General features: G+C 39.5%; 1 protein-coding gene across 1 annotated transcript in view; it reads left to right on the forward strand.

Moving 5' to 3' along the window:
• taf1c (TATA-box binding protein associated factor, RNA polymerase I subunit C) overlaps nucleotides 1-21,518 on the forward strand; it is a 59,830-nt gene that overhangs the window by 17,057 nt on the left and 21,255 nt on the right. Inside the window, exon 2 of the mRNA XM_056578333.1 lies at nucleotides 2,116-2,224. Within this exon, the coding sequence (XP_056434308.1) occupies nucleotides 2,116-2,224 (109 nt within the window). The remainder of the gene's footprint in view (nucleotides 1-2,115; nucleotides 2,225-21,518) is intronic.

Genomic DNA, 21,518 nt, shown 5'->3' on the forward strand with positions numbered 1-21,518 from the left:
GAAGTAGGTTACTTTACACTCCCTGTCACTGTACAGAGTAGACAATATCATTTGCTTGTACAGCACCTTAAAAAACTCACTGTAGCCTATATTCATAGGCGCACTCAGCCTCGCTTTCAATATAACAAGCACTCGCATTCTGTAAACACCATCAGTAAATAATAATATGAAAACAATATAAAATATCTTTCAACAAGAAAAAATTATTTGTTTACTTTAAATGGATAAAGGTCAACAAATGCGCAATTTTCAGCTGTCAGAAATGTGTTGTGATCACTTGTATTCCTCATAGCTCTCAGGCTGGGAGGAAATCAGCAGCCAGCGATCGCAGGTCTGCTCTGCATGTATTAACTGTGGCTAAAAATCAACTGCACTGAAGTCATCATAACTTCATAAGTTCCTTTTCATTCCTAAGTTCATTTTCAAATGATTATGAATACTATCATTGTTATTTGAAGCCGTGTCAGTCTTGACTGTGGGTGGTGTGGTCCTCTGTGTCTGCTAGTGTCTATAATACAGTAATATTTTTGTCGACATTATCAAACGGAAGAACTTTTATTATGAAGAGCACAGGGCAATGAAGCACGCTAGCCAATAAGAGGACCCGCCCACCGGCGGAAACCAGATATTGAGTGGTAAACTCGTTTTGGTAAGAAGAACCAAAAAACGAATAAACTAACTGAAAGTTTGATTTTCGTTTTTTTGGACAAAACGAAAAAACGAAAAAACGGCTGGTTTTTGGTTTCTGCTTGTGTCAATTATTCCCAGAAAACAGAGTAATAAAACGTACCTTGCTCATTTTCATTGTGGATGTGCGTTTTTACATTTACCCGGGTTAGTGTGGATGGGGCCTGGATTTCAATTTGCTTGGTTGCAAAGGCTGTGGAACATCTGCCAGATACTACAGAAAATTCCAACTTTTCATCGGATTGCTCCGGACTCGCCATTTCTGCTGCTTCATCGATTTGGTTTGGTGTGTGCGTTTGCGTGTGTGTGGCGCGCGTGTCCTGGCTTGTGTGTAAAAACACTGGCTCCGATTGGCTACCATGAAACATGACTCTGCCTTAGCCAATCATAATCGCTTATCTGGTTGTTAAACTACCCGGTCTCCTCACTAGCAGTTTGTGTTTGGAGCCAGGGGTGCGTTCGGATTACGCCGTTTATTCAATCAATTCATAGTAACGCACTGCGTTTTTCGTACAGTAACGGTAACGGCGTTGTAACGACCGAAATAGTAATTAGTTAGATTACCCCGTAACTGAAAAAATAACGGCGTTACATAACGCCGTTCTTTTAAACGGCGTTATTCCCAACACTGATTTTTTTTTTTTTTTTTTTTTTTTTTTTTTTTTCACGTACGTGACGTTACCAGAGCGAGGGAGGCAAACTATAAGCGTCAGCGACACCAAGCAGAGAAGCGAAAGAGGTGGAGGAAGAATAGATATCTTGTTTCCCTTTACTTTATAACACAACATTAGCGGGATCTCTGGAGGAAAAGTAATACTTAAAACCTTAGCTTAGTTGTTTGTTTACGTTCGCTGTACAGCGCCGCGCCAATCAACTGTGACTGGCTTGCTGCAGAGCGTGAGCGTCTTGGGAATACCCTGTCAATATAATGGATATAATATGGACACATAAGACAATCAATATTCGGTATTTGTTATGGATTTATTGTACAAATTCCCTGAAAAGATGCAGGTTCCAGGATGAATTGAAAAGCTCCCGGAAGGGCTGAGATGGCAGAGAACAGCTGATTTGGAACGGAGCAACAGCTGTTCGCTTTTTCAAAATCGGTTCCAGGGAGTATATAGGGATTATTAATGTTGTTTTTGATGGTGTTTTTTTCTGGAACGAGTATTCGAATATTCGCTCGGAAAAACCAACGAGTATTCGAAGCCTGAAAAATGACATTCGGGCCAGCCCTGCTTAGAGTACTTCCATAAAAGTCCATAAGGTTTTAGAACTCCAGCATACTCTTTGGAATATGATCATTTGTGACACGCATGTTTTGTGTAATGCCTCTTGGATATGCCGGTGTATTCAAGTAGTGTAACGGTAAAGGGTGACGTTGATGTTCTCAGATGCCAGTGTTGAGTTGTCTTTGGCTCTCTGCAGGGAACATGCAGCGAGGCGCATCTGAAGATCCTACCCAGACGGCGGACTGGAGGAGACCTCTGGGCCCCCTCGGAGCCCCTGGTACAGCCGCTGCTGCCGCCCAAACCAAGTACGTTAAGGTCTGTCTGACAACCAGTACGTTAAGAAGGTCTGTCTGACAACCAGTACGCTAAGAAGGTCTGTCTGACAACAGTACGCTAAGAAGGTCTGTCTGACAACCAGTACGTTAAGAAGGTCTGTCTTACAACCAGTACGCTAAGAAGGTCTGTCCGACAACCAGTACGTTAAGGTCTGTCTGACAACCAGTACGTTTAAAATGTCTGTCTGACAACCAGTACGCTAAGGTCTGTCTGACAACCAGTACGTTAAAAGGTCTGTCTGACAACCAGTACGCTAAGGTCTGTCTGACAACCAGTACGTTAAGAAGGTCTGACAACCAGTACGCTAAGAAGGTCTGTCTGACAACCAGTACGTTAAGAAGGTCTGACGACCAGTACGCTAAGAAGGTCTGTCTGACGCCCAGTACGCTAAGAAGGTCTGTCTGACAACCAGTACGCTAAGAAGGTCTGACGACCAGTACGTTAAGAAGGTCTGACGGCCAGTACGTTAAGAAGGTCTGACAACCAGTACGTTAAGCAGGTCTGACAACCAGTACGTTAAAGGCTGTGTTGCAGGTTAACCGAAAGTTTTGATTAATGGGTAAATAAAGCACTCAAAATATATATATCATTCATAAAATGTCTCCAATAGTCTTAAAGTCCAGTTTTTGGCGTTTTTGGCAGTAACAGGTGTTTTCTAACGCCGTTCGTTAATGCCGTCACGTTGGGGAGAAGTGGTGGAAGGTAGCCTCAGTCTAGTACTAGAAATATGGCGTCTAAGAGGTGGCAAGAACCACAAGTAACTTGTATGATGGCCCACAGCCGTATAATTTCGAACCGGTCAGACGTGAGAGGGCGAATGAGGAATTGCCTAGAAATGATGAAAAAATGCATGGTCAGAGCAGAATGAGTGGAGAATTGCTATAAGCTAGTCAATGAACAGCCGTGCATCCCCCGACGTTGTAAACAGATTTTCCGATTCCGTTTTGATGGTAGCCTACTAGCTCCAGTAACAACATCTTTGCCTAGTGTTTATTTCTAAGCTTTCTTTTACCCAGTGTGCGAAATACCTGTCAATATTCGGGGGTCCCCATCTCCCGATTGTTGCGCAATACCGATATCTATGTCTGGAAGACATTTAAAATATCCAGAATAAATTAACAAAACAACCAAAAACAATCTATTATTAACAAAAAATGCTCTTGAATAAAAACAAAACACCACCAAAAACAATAAATAAAATTGAAACACTAAATAAAAAGGATGTAAACACGATTGCGCTTCAAAAAATAATAAACACGTGTAACGCCAGGGCTCCGCCTCCCACACAGACCATGCAACAAGTGACTGACACTTGACGAGGGGGTTTACTCGTTGTGCCCTTTAATGAGCCGGCCCGGAGCCCGATTTCAACCCGACATTTGTTACTTAGGCCTACACTGCTAAATATATATAATATATATAATATATACAAATATATATAATGCATGGAACGCTGGTCTTTAGCGACAAAATAAGCCCCGACAGGGCGAACAGGCGACCGACGCGCAGCGGAGGTGTCTTGCTTCACCCTGAAGGGGCTTATTTTCGATAATGACCGGCGACGTTCTATACTACATTATCCCGCTTATTACAAGGCTACTTGCCAAGACGAAAAAATAACTTCACACGGTGTGTCTTTTTACAATTTATTAGCTAGCAGCATTCGTAGTGTTGATCAGCAGAGAAATAGTCCGCCAAAGACGTTGACGTTGCTTAGCAACCGAAGACGCTGGGGTCGACTAGTTACCTGATGTGAACGGAGCGTTCCACGGCATTGAGAAGACCCGTGTAATAAAGACCTATACATTTCTGTTTATGGCATAGATTTCTTCTCAGATTAGGCCAATAAATGATTTAAAAAAAAAGATTGAGAATATAAATTATTGCGGCCGGCAAAAAATTATCGCTCATTTTAATTTATCGCGTGATTAATTGATTTATTGCATATCGCGACAGGCCTATGGATGTGTCATTAAACTTTAGGGTATTGGATTGTATGACAACTATGGTTGATCATTTACTGGAATGTATAACAATTGGAATCTGCAAGGAAAAACACAAAAATGTCATTAGCTTTGAAAGCATTGATATATTTAAGGACTGGATAGAGGGCATGTTTTCTCAAATAAACAGCAAAATAGTTTTTATCTGTGGAGATTTCATCGTTGACCTGTTAAATCCTAATAAACACAACATTACATATGAATTTGTCAATACAATGTACTAGGGGTGTGACGATACACTCACGAGACGAGACACGATATTGGGTTCACGAGAACGAGATGAGATTTTAAGAAAACTACAATGACAAATTATGACTGCAGTGTTTCCCCTAGAATTTTTTTTAGGCCCGGTGTTAAGAGCTGACAGTGTGATTTGTTATACATTTTTCACGGGATGCTAGAGTATTTGTTGGTTATTTCCATATAAAACACTTGCTTAGCCATCACAAGTTGATAATGATTCAATAAACACGTTATTAACAATAAACTAATTTTATTTACAATACAATTTTTGGTGGTGCCATGCTAATGATGATATAACTGAATGCTGTCAGATTGTCCGTTATGATGGGGCATCATCTGCGCACGCGCCACACCGCATTTTTATTTTTATTTTTTTCATTTTTTTCTTTTTTGTGGCCGGTTGTTGGCCTGGCGGGGGCGCTCGTTGGCCTGGCGGCCCGCCAGGCCTGAACAATGGTAGGGGAAACACTGGACTGGACCAACAGACTGTATCTTTATAATTGGCTGTATTCAAGAATTTAACCAAGTCGCGCATGCATTTTGAAATGTTTTATTATAACTCTTTACATGCATGAAATTGAAACTAAAACTAACATTTATAAAAGTTAAATTAAAATAAACAAAATAAAATAATTCTCTTTTTTTCAATTGCGAACAATATTATGTGCAAAACCAAATCAAAGTACCCAAAATGTACTTTGATTAAATGTATTCGTTTCCGCGGTTATCCAGCCTCTTCTTCTCCTCCGGAAAAACACGACCGCATTGCATTGTGGTATACGGGAGTAACATGTAGGCTACATCGTATGTACACTCAAATTTTCGGTATTTTAAGTGCACTATATAGTGCATGAAATTAACCACTGAGAATTCGAACACCACTACAAAATGGCGAGCACCCTATATAGTACACTATATCCGTGACAGGGAATGATTTGGAACACAGCTTTTGGCTTCTTTCGATGCTTCCCCTGCTTCCCCTCCTTCTCCTCATCTTCTTTTCCTTCTCCTTCTTTAGGTTCTGGCAGGCTAGATGTAGCAATGGCACATTACTATCCCCCACAGGCGACAAATAGTAGTTTGGATAAATCACAAATCTCGCGAGAAAGATTTTTAACGCGACGGGTAATATCGTCAAGTTAAATCTCGCGAGATCTCGGGGCACGAGATCTCGTCACACAGTATGAGCCTAAATCCGAAAATCACCAGACCCAGTAGAATTACATCTCACTGTGCCACTTTCATTGATAATGTATTCACAAATGAAATCGAAAACCACACAATAAGTGGATTATTGATGAATGAGATCAGTGACAACTTGCCAGTCTTTACAATCTATGACTGCAATTACAAGAATATGCTAAATAAACAAACAGAATACAAATGAGTGAAGTCAGAAGAATCCATCAACGCACTAAAAAATGACTTAATTGCTCAGAACTGGGAAATAATACACCAAGCAAATGACATTGTCTGTGCATACGAAACATTTCTAACAATATTTAGGTCATTATATGATAAAAACATTATGATATTTTAGTAAACAACTAAAATATACCAAATGTCCATGGATCACAAAGGGATTACGAAATGCCTGTAAAAAGAAAAACACACTTTACAGAGATTTCATAAGACATAGAACTAAAGATGCAGAGAATAAATATAAAATATATAAAAATAAATTAATTAATATTGTAAGAACCAGCAAGAAAGAATACTATAAGAAAATATTAGATGATAACAAGAAACAATATTAAAGGAATATGGAACATACTAAACAGTATTATAGGGCTGCAACTAACGATTATTTTAATAATCAATTAATCTGTCTAATTTTTTCGATTAATCAATGAATCGGATAAAGAAAGAAACATTTGGAATTGCCGCATCTTTATTCAAAAACTGAACATTACTTCAAATTCACAGTGCAGACTGAAGTGTAAAAACACCAGGTTATTGCTCTAACGTCCCGGAACTATTAAAAGTAATATTAAATAATAAATGTAAAAAAACATAAACATACAATGTATGATATACTTTTATATGTATGTATGTATGGAGGTCCATAGTTAACAGGTCAAAACTATTGATACCATTTTCGAGACTCCTTGAAATAAAACTTGTAATATTGCTTTAATTGCTGATAAGATGATGATAGTTCAAGATAGGACATTAAACAGGTCATAATTCTATCTTTACTATCTATTTTATATTACTGGGAAAACAAGTTTTCACCAAAATCTCAAATATTATTATTTATTTTCTGTTGCATTTGAACGCATCAATCAGATTACTGAGCCGACCTGAACGCATCACATTTTTTTATTTTTATTTTTTTCATATTTTTATTGGGTTTTTTCTTTTTATAGACACAACAAAAACACCCACAAGGAACAGTTGTCTCGTCATGAGTATACGTTGCAAATTTTAACAATGAAAATAAGCATAGATTATACAAATATCAAAATATCAAACTTATAACACAAAATAAATAGTTCAAAGAAAGTAATGAGAGAGAGAGAGAAATAATAATAATAAAATAATAATAATAATAATAAAAAACAAAAAAACAAAACAAAAAAACAACAAAAAAAAACAAAGAGGGGGGCAGGGGGATTAGTCTTGGGGCAGGGCTGATAATGAGTTAAAGTAAGTTATAAAATAATTCCATTTTTTTTGTAAATTTAGTGGAGCAGCCTTTAACCGAAAAGGTTATTTTTTCTAATCTAATAAAGAACATAACGTCCTTGAGCCAGACCGATATGGATGGGGGATTGGGAGACTTCCACATTAGCAAGATTCGGCGTCGTGCCAGAAGGGAAGTGAAGGCTAGCACCTCCGATTGCAAACAGCCAACACGGAGCCGTTCTATTGGGGTCCCAAATATAGCAATCAAGGGGTCTGGCCTTATTTGAACCCCAAGAACCCCCGACAAAATCACAAAAAAGTCAGTCCAAAATTTAAGTAATCTGGGACAGTAAAAAAACATATGACTAAAGTTACATGAGGAGGCATGGCATCGGTCACATTGGTCCAAAACATTTGGATATATTTTAGACAGTCTAGCTTTGGTGTAATGGACTCTATGTAACACTTTAAACTGAATAAACTGCAGCCTGGCACAAGGAGAAGATGAGCGTATACTATGCACAGCTTTATCCCACCATTGATCTGTCAGATTTATCCCAAGTTCACTCTCCCAAGCACTTCTGCTTTTGACAGCCGAATCATTTTCCAGAGCCATCAGTTTGTCATAAATCTTAGATATTAATGATTTCTGTTGGGGTTTTAAGGTCAAAAGGTCTTCCCATGGCTGGTTAATAGAGAGCAAAGGATAACATGAAAAAAGAGAAGAGGCACAATGCCTAATTTGAAAGTACATAAATAAATGGGATGTAGGTAAATTAAAATCTTTAGACAGGTCTGAGAAAGCAGCAAAAGTGCCGTCTTTATAAAGGTCTCTAAAAACTTTAATGCCTCGGTTTTGCCATAAAATGAATGAGATATTCCCAACAGATGGGGGAAATAGATGATTGTTCACTATGGGCATCAGAGTAGATGCAGAAGAAAACTTAAAATGGCACCTAAATTGGAACCAAATCCTCAGTGTAGATAGCACAATAGGATTCTTAGTGAAACTAGAAGGGTTAATGGGCAATGCAGATGTGAGTAAAGCCGGTAGTGTAGAGGAGAAACACGACTGGGTCTCAAGCTTACACCATAATAGATCGGGAGAATGAAGCCAATAAGTTAATTTATGTATTTGCGCTGACCAATAATATAGAAGAAAATTTGGTAAGGCAAGACCACCGTCAGATGTGAATTTTTGCAGTAGAGACTTTTTTACCCTGGGAGTCTTACCTCCCCACAAGAAGGAAGTAATAGTCTCATCCAATGACTTAAAAAACTTTTTAGGCAAAAATAAAGGAGTGCACTGAAAAAGAAAAAGAAATCTTGGCAAGACATTCATTTTTACCACATTAATCCTACCTATCAATGACAGAGGAAGAGAATTCCACCGCTTCAAATCTAGTCCAAGCTGGGTAACCAAAGGGACATAATTGGCAGAATAGAGAGAAGGCAAGGTGCGGGTCACATTAATCCCTAAATATTTAAACCCAGAGGGGCTGAGCTTAAAAGGAATATCGGACTGTTGGAGTTGTAAAGCTAGGGTGTTTATAGGATAGCATTCACTTTTAAGTAGATTAACTTTATAACCTGAGAAAGAGCCAAATCTCTCCAGTAGTGATAAAATTGGCGGAATAGTAGTCAGGGGGTCCGATATATACAAAAGAAGGTCATCAGCATAGAGAGACAATTTTAAGTCAATGACAGAACGAGGAATGCCGTGAAAGTGGGGGAGAGATCTTAAAGCAATGGAGAGGGGCTCTATGGCCAATGCGAAAAGTAATGGGGAGAGGGGACAGCCCTGTCTAGTACCACGTGATAATGTGAAATATTTAGAACGGGAATTATTTGTGTGGACACTTGCTAGAGGGTTGGTATACAGAAGTCGAATCCAAAAAATAAACCTGTTCCCCAGGCCAAACTGTTGTAGAACTTCAAAAAGATATCGCCATTCTACCCGATCAAATGCTTTCTCAGCATCGAGCGAAATAACAACTTCGGGCGTTGAGGCGGAATGACCAGAGAAAATTACATTTAAAAGTGTTCGGACATTGAAAAACAGCTGGCGCCCTTTGATGAAGCCATTCTATTCCTCCGAAATGATGACAAGAAGAATCTTTTCAAGACGAGTTGCTAAGGTTTTAGCTAAAATCTTAACATCAACATCAAGAAGTGACAGAGGCCTGTAGGAGGTACAAGAAACAGGGTCTTTTCCTTTCTTCAAAAGAAGGGATATGGACGCTTGGGTTAAAGTGGGGGGCAATGAACCACGTTCTAGGGACTCGTTAAAAACAGAGTTGAGGAGAGGAGCCAGCTTATTAAAACATTTCTTAAAAAATTCAACTGGGAATCCATCGGGGCCGGGGGATTTATTGTTTTGCATGGCTTTGATAGAGGATTTAATTTCTTCCACATTTAAAGGTACATCAAGCTCATTAGCAGTAATGGGATCAACTTTGGGGATATCAAGATTCTGGAGGAAAGAAGTCATTTCTGTCGTGTCTGATGATGATTCTGATTCATAAAGGGAGAAATAGAAATCCCTAAAGATGTCATTTATAGAAGTGGGATCAGAGACAAGTGCGCCAGAGGAATCTTTAATTTGTGGAATTAATCGGGAAGTAGTTTGACGTTTCAATTGATGAGACAGGAGCCTACTCGGCTTATCACCATGCTCATAATAAGTAGCACGAGAACGTACTAAAAGTCGCTCAGCGTCGCTTGTTGTAAGGAGGTCCAACTCTGTCTGTAGATCATATCTCTGTTTTAATAAACTCTGGGATGGGTTAATAGCATTTTGTCCATCAATATCCCGGATTTTAATTAGGAGTTCATTTAGTGTAGCCTTACGGGTTTTATTGCGATGAGCTGAGAAAGAAATAATTTGACCACGCAAATAGGCTTTGAGTGACTCCCATAATAATGAGTAAGAGACAGAGTCATCTTTGTTAATAGTTATAAAGTCATCAATTGAGGACAATATAAAGGTGTTGAATGCATCATCAGACAGAAGCAGAGTGTTAAATCTCCAGGGTGAGGAGAAACAGGGTTGGACCGAAAGCTGTATATTGAGACTAAGGGGAGCATGATCAGATTGAACAATGAACAATTGAATGATACTCGGAGGAGGTCACTTTGGAGAGCAGGGAACCATCAACAAAAAAATAATCAATGCGGGAATAGGATTGATGGACTTGGGAGAAAAAGAATATGCTTTGGTTTGGGGATTATGAAATCTCCAAGCGTCTACAAACCCATTTTGGAGCATAAAATCAGAAATTGATTTAGACATGGAAGATTGGTTTAGAGTACGTGGATTAGAGCGGTCCAGTGTTGGATTCATAACGCAGTTCAGGTCCCCAGCAAGAATTAAAAGATGGGTGTCTAGGAGAGGCAGGGTGGCAAATAATCTATTTGTAAAATCTGGGTTATCAAAATTTGGAGCATAAATGTTTACTAATAAAACCGGATTCTGGTATATAAGGCCTGCAACAATCATATATCTCCCATTTTTATCAGCTATGATCTTAGAAGCGGTAAAATGTACCCTTTTATTAACCAAAATAGCTACCCCTCTAGCTTTCGAATCAAAAGTTGAGTGAAAGACATCACTGACCCATGGACTCTTAAGTCTAACTTGATCCCTATCACGTAAATGCGTTTCTTGTAAGAATACTATGTCGGCATTCAATCTCTTCAAATGAGAAAGTACTTTCGATCGTTTGATGGGGCTATTCAGACCTCTCACATTCCAGCTTAAAAATCTAGTAGTGGATCCATTGTCTGAGTTTGGGAAAGTTGTATTAATCATCTAAAGGTTGCATTTTATCAGGAATGGAAAAGGTAGATGAAAAAAAATAATAATAATAATCAATAAAAATATGCATGTTCCCACAGACTATACATCTAGGAAACGTTTATACATGCATTTACACCCACCCACCAGTCTCTGTGACTGAAAAGAATACAATAAAAATAATAAGGGTAGTGGCATGTGGATTATATACATTTCCTTTTTAGGGAGAACATATTGGGACACAAACCTAAGTAGGCTATTATCAACTTCAAACAGATACAAAAATATAAAAAAAATAAAAATTTAATATAAACAGTACAGCTAGAAAAGTCACCAAACGTACTTAATTGTCCATAAGTGGAGTTGGACAAATATCAAAGTCGTCTAATATAAACAAAAATATTAGGTGACAGCGGAGGCTTAAAATAGTTACAGGGAAAAAGTAATTTTACAACTCACCAGAACTGGAAAAGGAGGACCGGAGCAAAGGACAGCACGATACGGGACTCTATTTATTCAGTGTTTTAATAAATGTCTTAGCCTCCTCTGGGGAAGTGAAGTCGCGCTGTACACCTGCATAGGTGATGCGAAGTCGTGCAGGAAAGAGGATGCCAAACCTGACTCCATCGATGCCTCGTAGGAGGTGCCGAACCTCGGTGAAGGCTGCGCGAGCCCGGGCCGTCTTGGGGGTATAGTCCGGGAACACGGAGATGGACATGTTGCGCAGAGTAATCCGTTGTAACTCTCTCGCCTTTCTGAGGATCTCGTTGCAGTCATTATAGTAGTGCAGCCTTGCGACAATGGCGCAGGGGCGGTTGCCCGGTGCGGGCTTTGGCGCCAGAGCGCGATGTGATCTGTCGATCAGCGGCTCCTTCACGAGTGAGAAAGCCTCCATCAATAGCTTGGAAACGTTAGCCGCTGATGCCGAGTTAGGGTCGTCCTCCGGGATACCGATGATACGGATGTTCTGGCGGCGCGATCGGGACTCTAAGTCATCACACTTATCCTCCATCTTAGCCGCCTCCTGTGTCAAGTGCTCCACTTTAGCCCTGAGGGCCACGATGTCATCAGTGCATGTAGAGAGGGACAGCTCGACTTCAGACACGGTGCTCTTCAAGCTAGCAACGTCCTGCCGGACAGCGGATAGACTGGAGGAAAGCTCAGTTTTAAAGGCTAGCAGCTCGGTTTTAATTGAACTGAGGGTCTCAGCCAAGGCTTCCCGGAGCTCAGCTTTAAACATTGCCGTGACATCGAGACGAAGAGCAGACAAAAGCTCATTTCTGATCGAGGTCACGTCCATAGTTTCCGGCGGTAGACTCAGCGGGGGAGGAGATTCAGGAGGGGTCGGGGACCGAGGGCGCGCAACAGGCCGCAGGTGAGGCGTAATACTGTTCTTCCCTTTTTTCGCCTTAGGCGACATGAAAGTAGTAGAAAATAAACCAAATGTGTAAATAAAAGTTCACTTAAGCTGCTGGACCGTAGTGGGGGTGAGAAAAGTGCCTTGAAATTGAAAAAATAAATAAATCTGCAGGAGCTCAAGACGACGCGACCTACATCTCGTTTCGCCAAGCCGGAAGTCCTGAACACATCACATTTGACACTGTTTGTGACCATTGGTCAGGATTTTTTTTTAAGCTAACTAGCTCTATATCCTGCCGATTTTAACATGGATTTAAAAACTGCATTACTATTTTTTACTGACGGGACTTTCTACACCGTCCGGTTGTGTGATTACTACCGCTGCTTTGAATGACTGTTGATGCACGCGGTGCCGACTCCGATCCCGTCTGCACAACGTCTGCAGCCGCAGCAGCTGACAGAGTTTTCGGTTGGACTAGACGGATACTGAGTTGAAGGAGTTTTTTTAACCCAAAGACAGTGAAGGTACAACACTTTTATGTAGGCCTACAGTCCAGTGTTAAGATATGACCAAAATACAAGCTGTGGTCGTCCACACTAAAGCTCGCTGTGGGCGTGCATGAACCATGAACCAACCTGTCGGCGGCTGGCTGTAAACAGTGCTGCGCCTACGAGTAACTTATTAATCGCGCGACACAACGAATCGGCGACCAAATTCGTTGCCAACGCATTTAGTGATCGATTTTTATCGATTTTATCGATTCGTTGTTGCAGCCCTACAGTATTATAAGAAATAGCCCTAGGCAAATAAGTTATCCCAAGTATTTTATTGATAAGGATAATGCAAATTATAATATGGATGACGCAGATAACAGTTTTAATCAATACTTTGTAAATGTTGGACCTAAACTGGCAGAAAGAATTCCTGATCCAGGGACATCTGGTGAAGATTATGATAAATTATTGGAGAGAAATCCCTACTCAATGTTTCTCAAAGCTGAGGAGAAAGAAATATTGGATATTGTTACAAAATATAAAAACAAAAAGTCTACTGATCTTAATGACCTCGACATGACATTGGTCAAGAAAGTCATTGAGGGGATTTCAAAACCACTGACGTTTATCTGTAACTTATCATTTCAAACTGGTACATTTCCAAACAAAACAGCAAAAGTCATACCACTGTACAAGACTGGGAACAAGCATCACTTCACCAACTACAGACCAGTCTCTCTACTTCCACAATTCTCCAAAATATTAGAAAAAATCTTCAACAATAGACTAGACGCATTCTTAGAAAAGCACAAATTAATTAATGACAGTCAATATTAGGGATGCACCGAAATGAAAATTCTTGGCCAAAACCGAAAGAAATGATTATGCCAATTATTATTACTATTTAGGGTTGACCCGGTATAAGGTATTAACTTGGTATTGAGGCCAACACCGAGTTATTTTTTATTATTTTTTTCCAGTAATACAATTATTACTAGAAACAAATTCGCCCTCATCTTTAGGCCCATTTGATTAAAAAATAAAGTTTGGCAGTTTGTCTTTGCACTGTTTTATTTATTTTATTTTGATGTTTTTTTTCATAAAAACAATTAATATACAAACCTAATAGATAGGCTACGTAATAAAGCATTAGAACACACAAGACCGGAAACCATAGCAAGACCAGTAACCATAGCAACACCGGTTAACAAACCCCGCGAAGCCCAATCCCTACAAGAGCTCCCCGCGCTACGGCCATCCGGAGGCGCACAGAGCTTTTGGCCGTGATATCATACAATTATATTATACTATCATGTATAGTGTTATAAGACGCTGTCACCGAGAATTGGCGCGCTGCCAGACGCTGTCATCGAATGTGAGAGGAGAGTTGATGGAGAAGATGGCGGTTGACCTAGTTTCAAAGTTTATACTGTTTATACTCGGTAATACCGGTGTTGCATTTAATGTATTACTGTTGCATTTATGGCTATGACTGTGTACTAACTTCATTAAAATCAAGGCATTGCAATTTTTGCAAAACGCTATACGTGGGTCTTTCTCAAAAACATTGAAAAACGTCCACAGCGCAGACATATTTGTGCTTATCCAGTAAAGGGTGTGCTGGCCGTGCTTTTTGTTTGGAAAATGTTCAGAAAAATTTCGGTGGCCAGAAATTCCCATGTCAGAGCGGCTGGCTGTGAAATGTGCACAAATTGTGGTGTAGACTATCAAGTTGGTAAGAAACAACTGATATTACAGTGACATCATTATATTTATAAAGACAAATGAAAATGGTATTAGAACTGGTTACATAAATGATTCTTCAACATTCTCTTAAAACAGTCGGTATTATTAATGCATCTTATTACTAGAGGTAGAGAGTTCCATGCAACTTCTGCGTAGTTAGAGAATCTCCTGGCATCTACTGTCGTCTTTGCCGTTCTGGATATCTTCAGCTTGAAGTTGCCACCTGGTATCTTCGATCTGGTGTTGCAAGTGTCAGATGCTACCTCCATCTCAAAAAGTTCTTTAAGGAAGCAAGGTGCATTACCATGAACTGTTTTGTGGGTCAGTAGACAGACCTTGAAGAAAATCCTCTGATCTATTGGGAGAATGTGGGATTTCTTGTAGAAGGGAACCAGGTCAGTAGTTCTGTCTTGGATAGATGAAACGTACCGCCCCATTTAGGATGGACTTTAGCTTCTTTAATCTGGTCTTGGGTAGGTTCATGTAAAGAGAGTTACAGTAATCTATTTTAGATATGACTAATTGCTACACCATCATGAGTTTGATACCTTCGTCAAGATAGCGACTATTGGTTCTCAGGTTCATCATTGTCCAGCTGCATTTCTTCTTCATACTGTCTTTCCATGTTGAGGGATTCGTCGAACTTCACTCCAAGGCTCTTCCAGCTATCCCCTTTGCACTCAGTTGGTAGAATTGTCATGCTTCCAAACTGCAGGCTGACATTGAGTTCACAGTGTTTGAGGACATGACTCTTGCCTAGCACCTACAGCTCGGTCTTTGATTCGTTGAGTTTCATGAAGTTTTTGACCATCCACACTTTTATCTCTGCAAGACATCTGTTGGTTCTGTCTCGAACATCTGTAAACTGAGATGCACGATTTTGATGAAACGAGATGTAAAGCTGAGAGTCATCTGCGTATAGTTGGATATCAAGTCCATATTTCCCTGCGATTTTCTGGGGGGCTTTGATGTAAAAAATGAAAAGAATCGGCCCCAGGAGTGATCCTTGGGGGACTCCAAACAAACGCTCCAAGAAAGATGAGAGCGTATCATCAATCTTTACACAGAAATATCTCTTCTCAAGGTAGGACTTCATCCATTGCAGGGCGCTTCCGGTGACACCATAGTCATTCAGCAGCTTTTCCAGCAATACTGTGTGGTCGATGGTGTCAAACGCTGCACTGAGGTCAAGCAGTTCGACAATGACAACATTGCCAGCTCCAATCTCCCTGTTGATATCATCACACATTCTAACCAACAGTGTTTCACAGCTGTGATTAGGGCGGTATCCAGATTGGACCTCTGAGTAGAGACTATGTCTTGAGAGATGGATGTTGAGTTGGTTCAGCACAATTTTCTCAAGAATATTCGAAATAGCAGAAAGGTTGGAGACTGGTCGATAATTGCTAAGGATGTCAACATCAGCATTGTCCTTCTTCAGAGTTGGTTTGATGACTGCTTTCTTCATGTCAGATGGAAAAGTCTGGGTCTTTAACGAGGAATTGATGATGTGGAGTAGAACAGGCGTCAGCTCTTTTACACAGTCTTTAAGAAGAAATGTTGGGATTGGATCCAGGCAACAAAACTTGTTGGACATCTTAGAGAGTAAGTCTTTGTGGTTCATCAGCTCTGTTATCTCAGAGAAACTGTAAAATATGCAGTCTTCATCAAGAGTAGGGTCTTTGTTGTGGGGTTGGTCTTTGTCAGTAGCAAAAGAGGGTTCCTCAGCTGCTGTAAGAGTTGTACTCATTTCCTTCTCTATACCATCCCGGATGGTAGTAACTTTTTCTGCGAAGAAATCTTTGAATTCTTCAGAAAGTTTAACGGGATCTTTGTAGTTTGGAAGGTCTTGAGCATAATTTCCAAGCAGTCTATTGACTTTCTTGTAGAGTGTTTTAGTATCCCCTGAGGGGGATTTGAGAGAGGCATTGTGGTGAGCACATCTCTTGACATACTCGAAACGAGTGAACTCATCCCTAGCTCTAACATACTCCGATCTTGCCACACGCTGTTTCGGTCCTGGCGACTGTATAACATGAGGCAACTGCGATCTTGCACGGTCTTCTTCTTCTTTGCTCTTCCTCCAAGCACGTTCAGCCAATCTTCTTTTGCGCCTGAGAATGCGGAGTTCCAAGTCCAACCAGGGCATCGGGTTCTTCTTTATCTTCTTCTTGATGAAAGGGCAGTGCTTATCCATTAGCTGAGTCAGCACAGTGTTGTAGAGAATGACAGCATCGTCTGCTGGCATGTCTTCAGGGAAGTCCGCTAATTTTGAGTTAATTAGTTCTTCTTTGAATTGTTCTGCATCAATAATTTGAAATTTTCTGTGTGTCATAAACTTGTCTTTAGGGATATTTGGCTTAATATCAGCATCAAAGAGTACAAGGAAGTGGTCAGATTTGGTCCTTGAGGGGCAGATCTTAAACAAGCTCAGTTTCCGTCTGAGGGCGTTGTTGGTAACTACAAGGTCAAGAGTTCCACCTTGGTCATGGGTTGGCTCAAGTGGAGCGTGCTGGTACAGGTCGTGGTCCTCCAAGGGGTAGTGTTCTTCGGGTCTTTCCATATGAAAGTTGAAATCTCCAGCGATGATAGGAGAACCAGGTTTCCCTGAGAGGTCTTTGAGATACTCATTGAACTCATTGACACTCAGTGAAACTAGCTTTCTTGGTGTACGGAGGTCGATAGATGTTTACCAGTCTTACAGTATCTTGTTCAGAGTGCAAGAGTGACTCCATGACTTGAAAAGACTTGTACTTCGTGACTTTGCTGTTGGACTTTAACTGAACAGTATCCCAGTAAAGCATGGCTATTCCTCCACCACTCCTGTGTTTCCTCGGGCCCGATATGACATCCCATCCATAGTCTTTGATTTCCATCAGCTTGGCCTTGTTCCCATCCCGAAGGAAGGTCTCTTGCGCAAAACAAATGTCACAGTCAACATCTTGAAGATGTTCTAGGACTCCTACTGTCTTGTTGCCTAGAGACCGGACATTAAATGTTGTGATCCTTAAACTCGTCCGAGGCGTGCTTTGGCTTCTTTGATCCTCTGTATGTAGGAGTTTTTTGCCTGTTCACATCCGGCTGTCCTAGACATAATGGCTGCTCGCTCTCTTACAAACAACGGGACACAAATTGTCGGAGGCTTTGTGTGTTGCTGCTGAGTTGCAGTAATAGAATCAGTTGAGGAAATAAAAAACGCCATTGAACAGAAAAAATATGCAATCTGGGTATTTATTGATATCAGAAAAGCTTTCGATACAATAAATCATGACATTTTATTCAATAAATTGGAAAAGTATGGAATAAGGGGGATAGTATTGGATTGGGTTAAAAGCTATTTGAGCAAAAGGCATCAGTTTGTGAAGATGGGGAATTATTCTTTTGGGCATTGCTTGTGGCGTCCCCCAGGGGTCAGTGTTGGGTCCTAAACTGTTCATATTGTATATCAATGATATTTGTAATGTTTCAAATGTCTTGAGGTTGGTTTTGTTTGCTGATGACACTAATATTTTCTGTTCTGGGGAAAATTTCAAACAACTAGAAAAAATTATCACCAAGGAAATGAGCAAAATAAAAACCTGGTTTGATAAAAACAAACTATCATTAAGCTCAAGCCAAACAAAATTAATGTTATTTGGTAACTATAGAATGAACACACGAATGCATATAAATATAAATGGAGTTGAAATTGACAGAGTTTACGAAAATAAATTTCTTGGGATTATAGTAGACGATAGATTCAGTTGGAAATCACACATTACACACGTACAATCAAAACTATCAAGAAGCATTTATGTATTAAACAAACTAAAACTGGTTCTAGATCAAAAATCAATCCGTATTCTCTACTGTTCACTAGTCTTACCATACTTCAGTTATTGTACGGAAGTCTGGGGAAACGCGTACAAAACTTCATTACATTCACTTACTATTCTCCAAAAAAAAGCCATTCACATTATTCACAATAAGAGGTATCTGGATCACACTAACTCATTATTCATACGGTCAAAATTTTTAAAATTCACAGATCTGGTGGAATTTCAAACCACACAGATAATGTTTAAGGCTAAAATCAACATATTACCCTTAAACATAAAAAAAATATTCAGTGATCGTGAGGGGGGTTATAATTTAAGGGGAAAATTTAATTGCAAAGTGAACAGCGTCCGTACGACCAGGAAAATGTTTTGTATTTCAATATGTGAGGTAAGACTATCGAACAGTTTTGAGTGTGGAGATCAAGGAATGTCCAAACATTAACCAGTTTAAAATAAAATACAAAGAATTGATTTTTACGAGGTACAGGGATGAAGAAGGTGTTAAACATAGTGTATATGTTTAAATGTATGTATATATTGGTATATATTTGACAGTATTTATATAATATTGAATGTTTAATAAGATATTATTAAAAGATAACTTGACAATATTATTAGATAAATACACAAGTGATAATGAATTGTATCATATTGTAAACTAATATATATTAATATATAAATATTATTTGATGATTATTATATCATTAATAAGGAAGCTAATACTCATTATAGATAAATAAATTAGGGAGAAGGGGTGAGATTAAATAAATGTTCTTCCTCCTCACCCCTCTTCGAACAGGTAAAGCAAGTGTAAGACAGTCTATTTTCTTTTGTGGTTTTCATTGTGTGTAAATATTACTTTATTGTAACTGTCCACTTGTATCATTTATTTTATTGTTTATTATTGCTTTTTTTTATTATTATAACTTTTTCAATTCAATTCAACTTCTCCAACTCCAAGTTTGCTTCACGAAGACCACAACTAACCACAAGGCCTTCATAACCATGCAGTATGCCAAATCCGGAAAGGACAAACGCACACACTCATCCTATGCAAAACAATCGGTTTTATCATTAACATTCATTCACTGCAAAGATTTAAAGAATAGGCTCTTACCATAAGTTAGAATGGACTGAAAGTGTGTGAGTGATACAATCGGGTTTAGCTTTCACTTGCAATCGTTTTTTGTATGAATTCTCAACATTACGTCTTTCTTCTGTTTGGCGCACATGACTAATTTGCATACGCGCACAGGACTGGCTGGCTCCACTTGGCAAAGAATATAAAAATGTTTGGTCCGTCTGTCTACGCATGTGTCTAGTTTTAATGTGATGTATTTTGTGTGTGTCCCAGTCACACTTGTTGTCTCCCTTGTTCTGTGTGAGCCGAGTCACCTCAATGAATTCCCGACAATTAGTGTCGTTTGGCATTAATAAAGACTTTTCAAATTCAAATTAAAAAAAACTTTATTTGTCCCCAGGGGGCAATTGAGGGCACATAGCAGCAGCATTACAAAGGACAGGGCCATGTCCAAACAAAAAACAAGCGAAAACACAGCATTGCTACCTGGCAGACAATACACACAAGCACAGGTGTCTACAAATACACACATTTATATAAATATGTATAAAATATGCAAAGTGCATGTTTATAAATGGAGAACTGACTCTTAAAAGTGTAAAATGTGTCAAATATGACATAAATATAAAGTGCAATCAGTTAATAAATACCATGCTGGTAATAATACATTTGCTATGAATTGAGGCGAGGTATTTATGTTGTAACAGTTAATGGGAGTGAGAGGGCAAAACAGAGTTCACGGCTTCACCAGTCCATGTGGGGAGGGCACAAGCCCGGTTGGGGGGTTTAGGAGGAGTTGACTAGGCTATCTACTAGGGGTGTGACGATACACTCAGCTCACGAGACGAGACACGATATTGGGTTCACGAGAACGAGACGAGATTTTAAGAAAACTACGATGACAAAATATGACTGGATCAACAGACTTATATTTAACCGAGTTGCAAATGCATTTTGAAATGCTTTATTATAACTCTTTACATGCATGAAATTGAAACAAACTAAAATTTATAAAAGTTAAAGTAAAATAAATTAAATTAAATTATTCTTTTTTTCAAGTGCAAACAATATTATGTGCAAAACCAAATCAAAGTACCAAAAATGCTGCCAAACAAAGGATTTAAAAGTGGCGGGGGTATTTTCCGACGTCATTCTGGCTGTCTTTAGCTGTGTTCGAAATCGTTCCCTATACACTCACTCACTATTCCCTATATAGTGTTCATGATATGTTGCACTATTTAGGGAACGAACAAACGAGAATTCGGACACTACGCTGAACATTTCTAAACGTCATTTGAGTCAGTAAATGCGCCGGGTATTTGTGTGACGTAGACAGATGCGCCCACAACATGTAAACAAACCGGGCACTCACGAGGAAAGCTGGAGGTTGTATTGTTGTTGAATGTTACATTTCCTTGTTCAAGTTTTTTTTAAATACATTTTGAATGTTAAATATTCTAAGTTAAATCCCAAATAAATTTTTGACATTTCTAAACGAAAGCCGGAAAAAACATGACCGCATTGCATTGTGGCATACGGGAGTAACATGTAGGGAACATCGTATGTGCACAAAAATTGTGGGTATTTTAAGTGCACTATATAGTGCATGAAATTAACCACTGAGAATTCGAACACCACTACAAAATGGCGAGCACCCTATATAATGCACTATATCCGTGATAGGGAACGATTTCGAACACAGTTTATGTCTGCTTCCCCTCCTTCTCCTCCTCTTCTAATTTTCCTTCTCCTTCTTTAGGTTCTGGCAGTCTAGACGTAGCAAAGGCGCATTACTGCACCCATAGGGCAGAAATAGAAGTTTGGATAGCTCACAAATCTCGCGAGACAGATTTTTAACGCGACGGGTAATATCGTCGAGTTTTATCTCGCGAGATCTCGTGGCACGAGATCTCGTCACACCCCTACTATCTACCTATCTAGGCTATTAATTAACAATTATTCGCCCTAGGCGAAGTGAATAGTGGGGAATAGCTATTCCCGGAGCTATTCACGGAAGTATTCACGGGGCCTGAGGTGAATAATTGTTTTAGTAGCCTATAGGCCTACTACACATGAACACTCCAAAAATAAACA

This window comes from Gadus chalcogrammus, chromosome 19, assembly GCF_026213295.1.
Source record: "Gadus chalcogrammus isolate NIFS_2021 chromosome 19, NIFS_Gcha_1.0, whole genome shotgun sequence".
NCBI lineage: Eukaryota > Metazoa > Chordata > Actinopteri > Gadiformes > Gadidae > Gadus > Gadus chalcogrammus.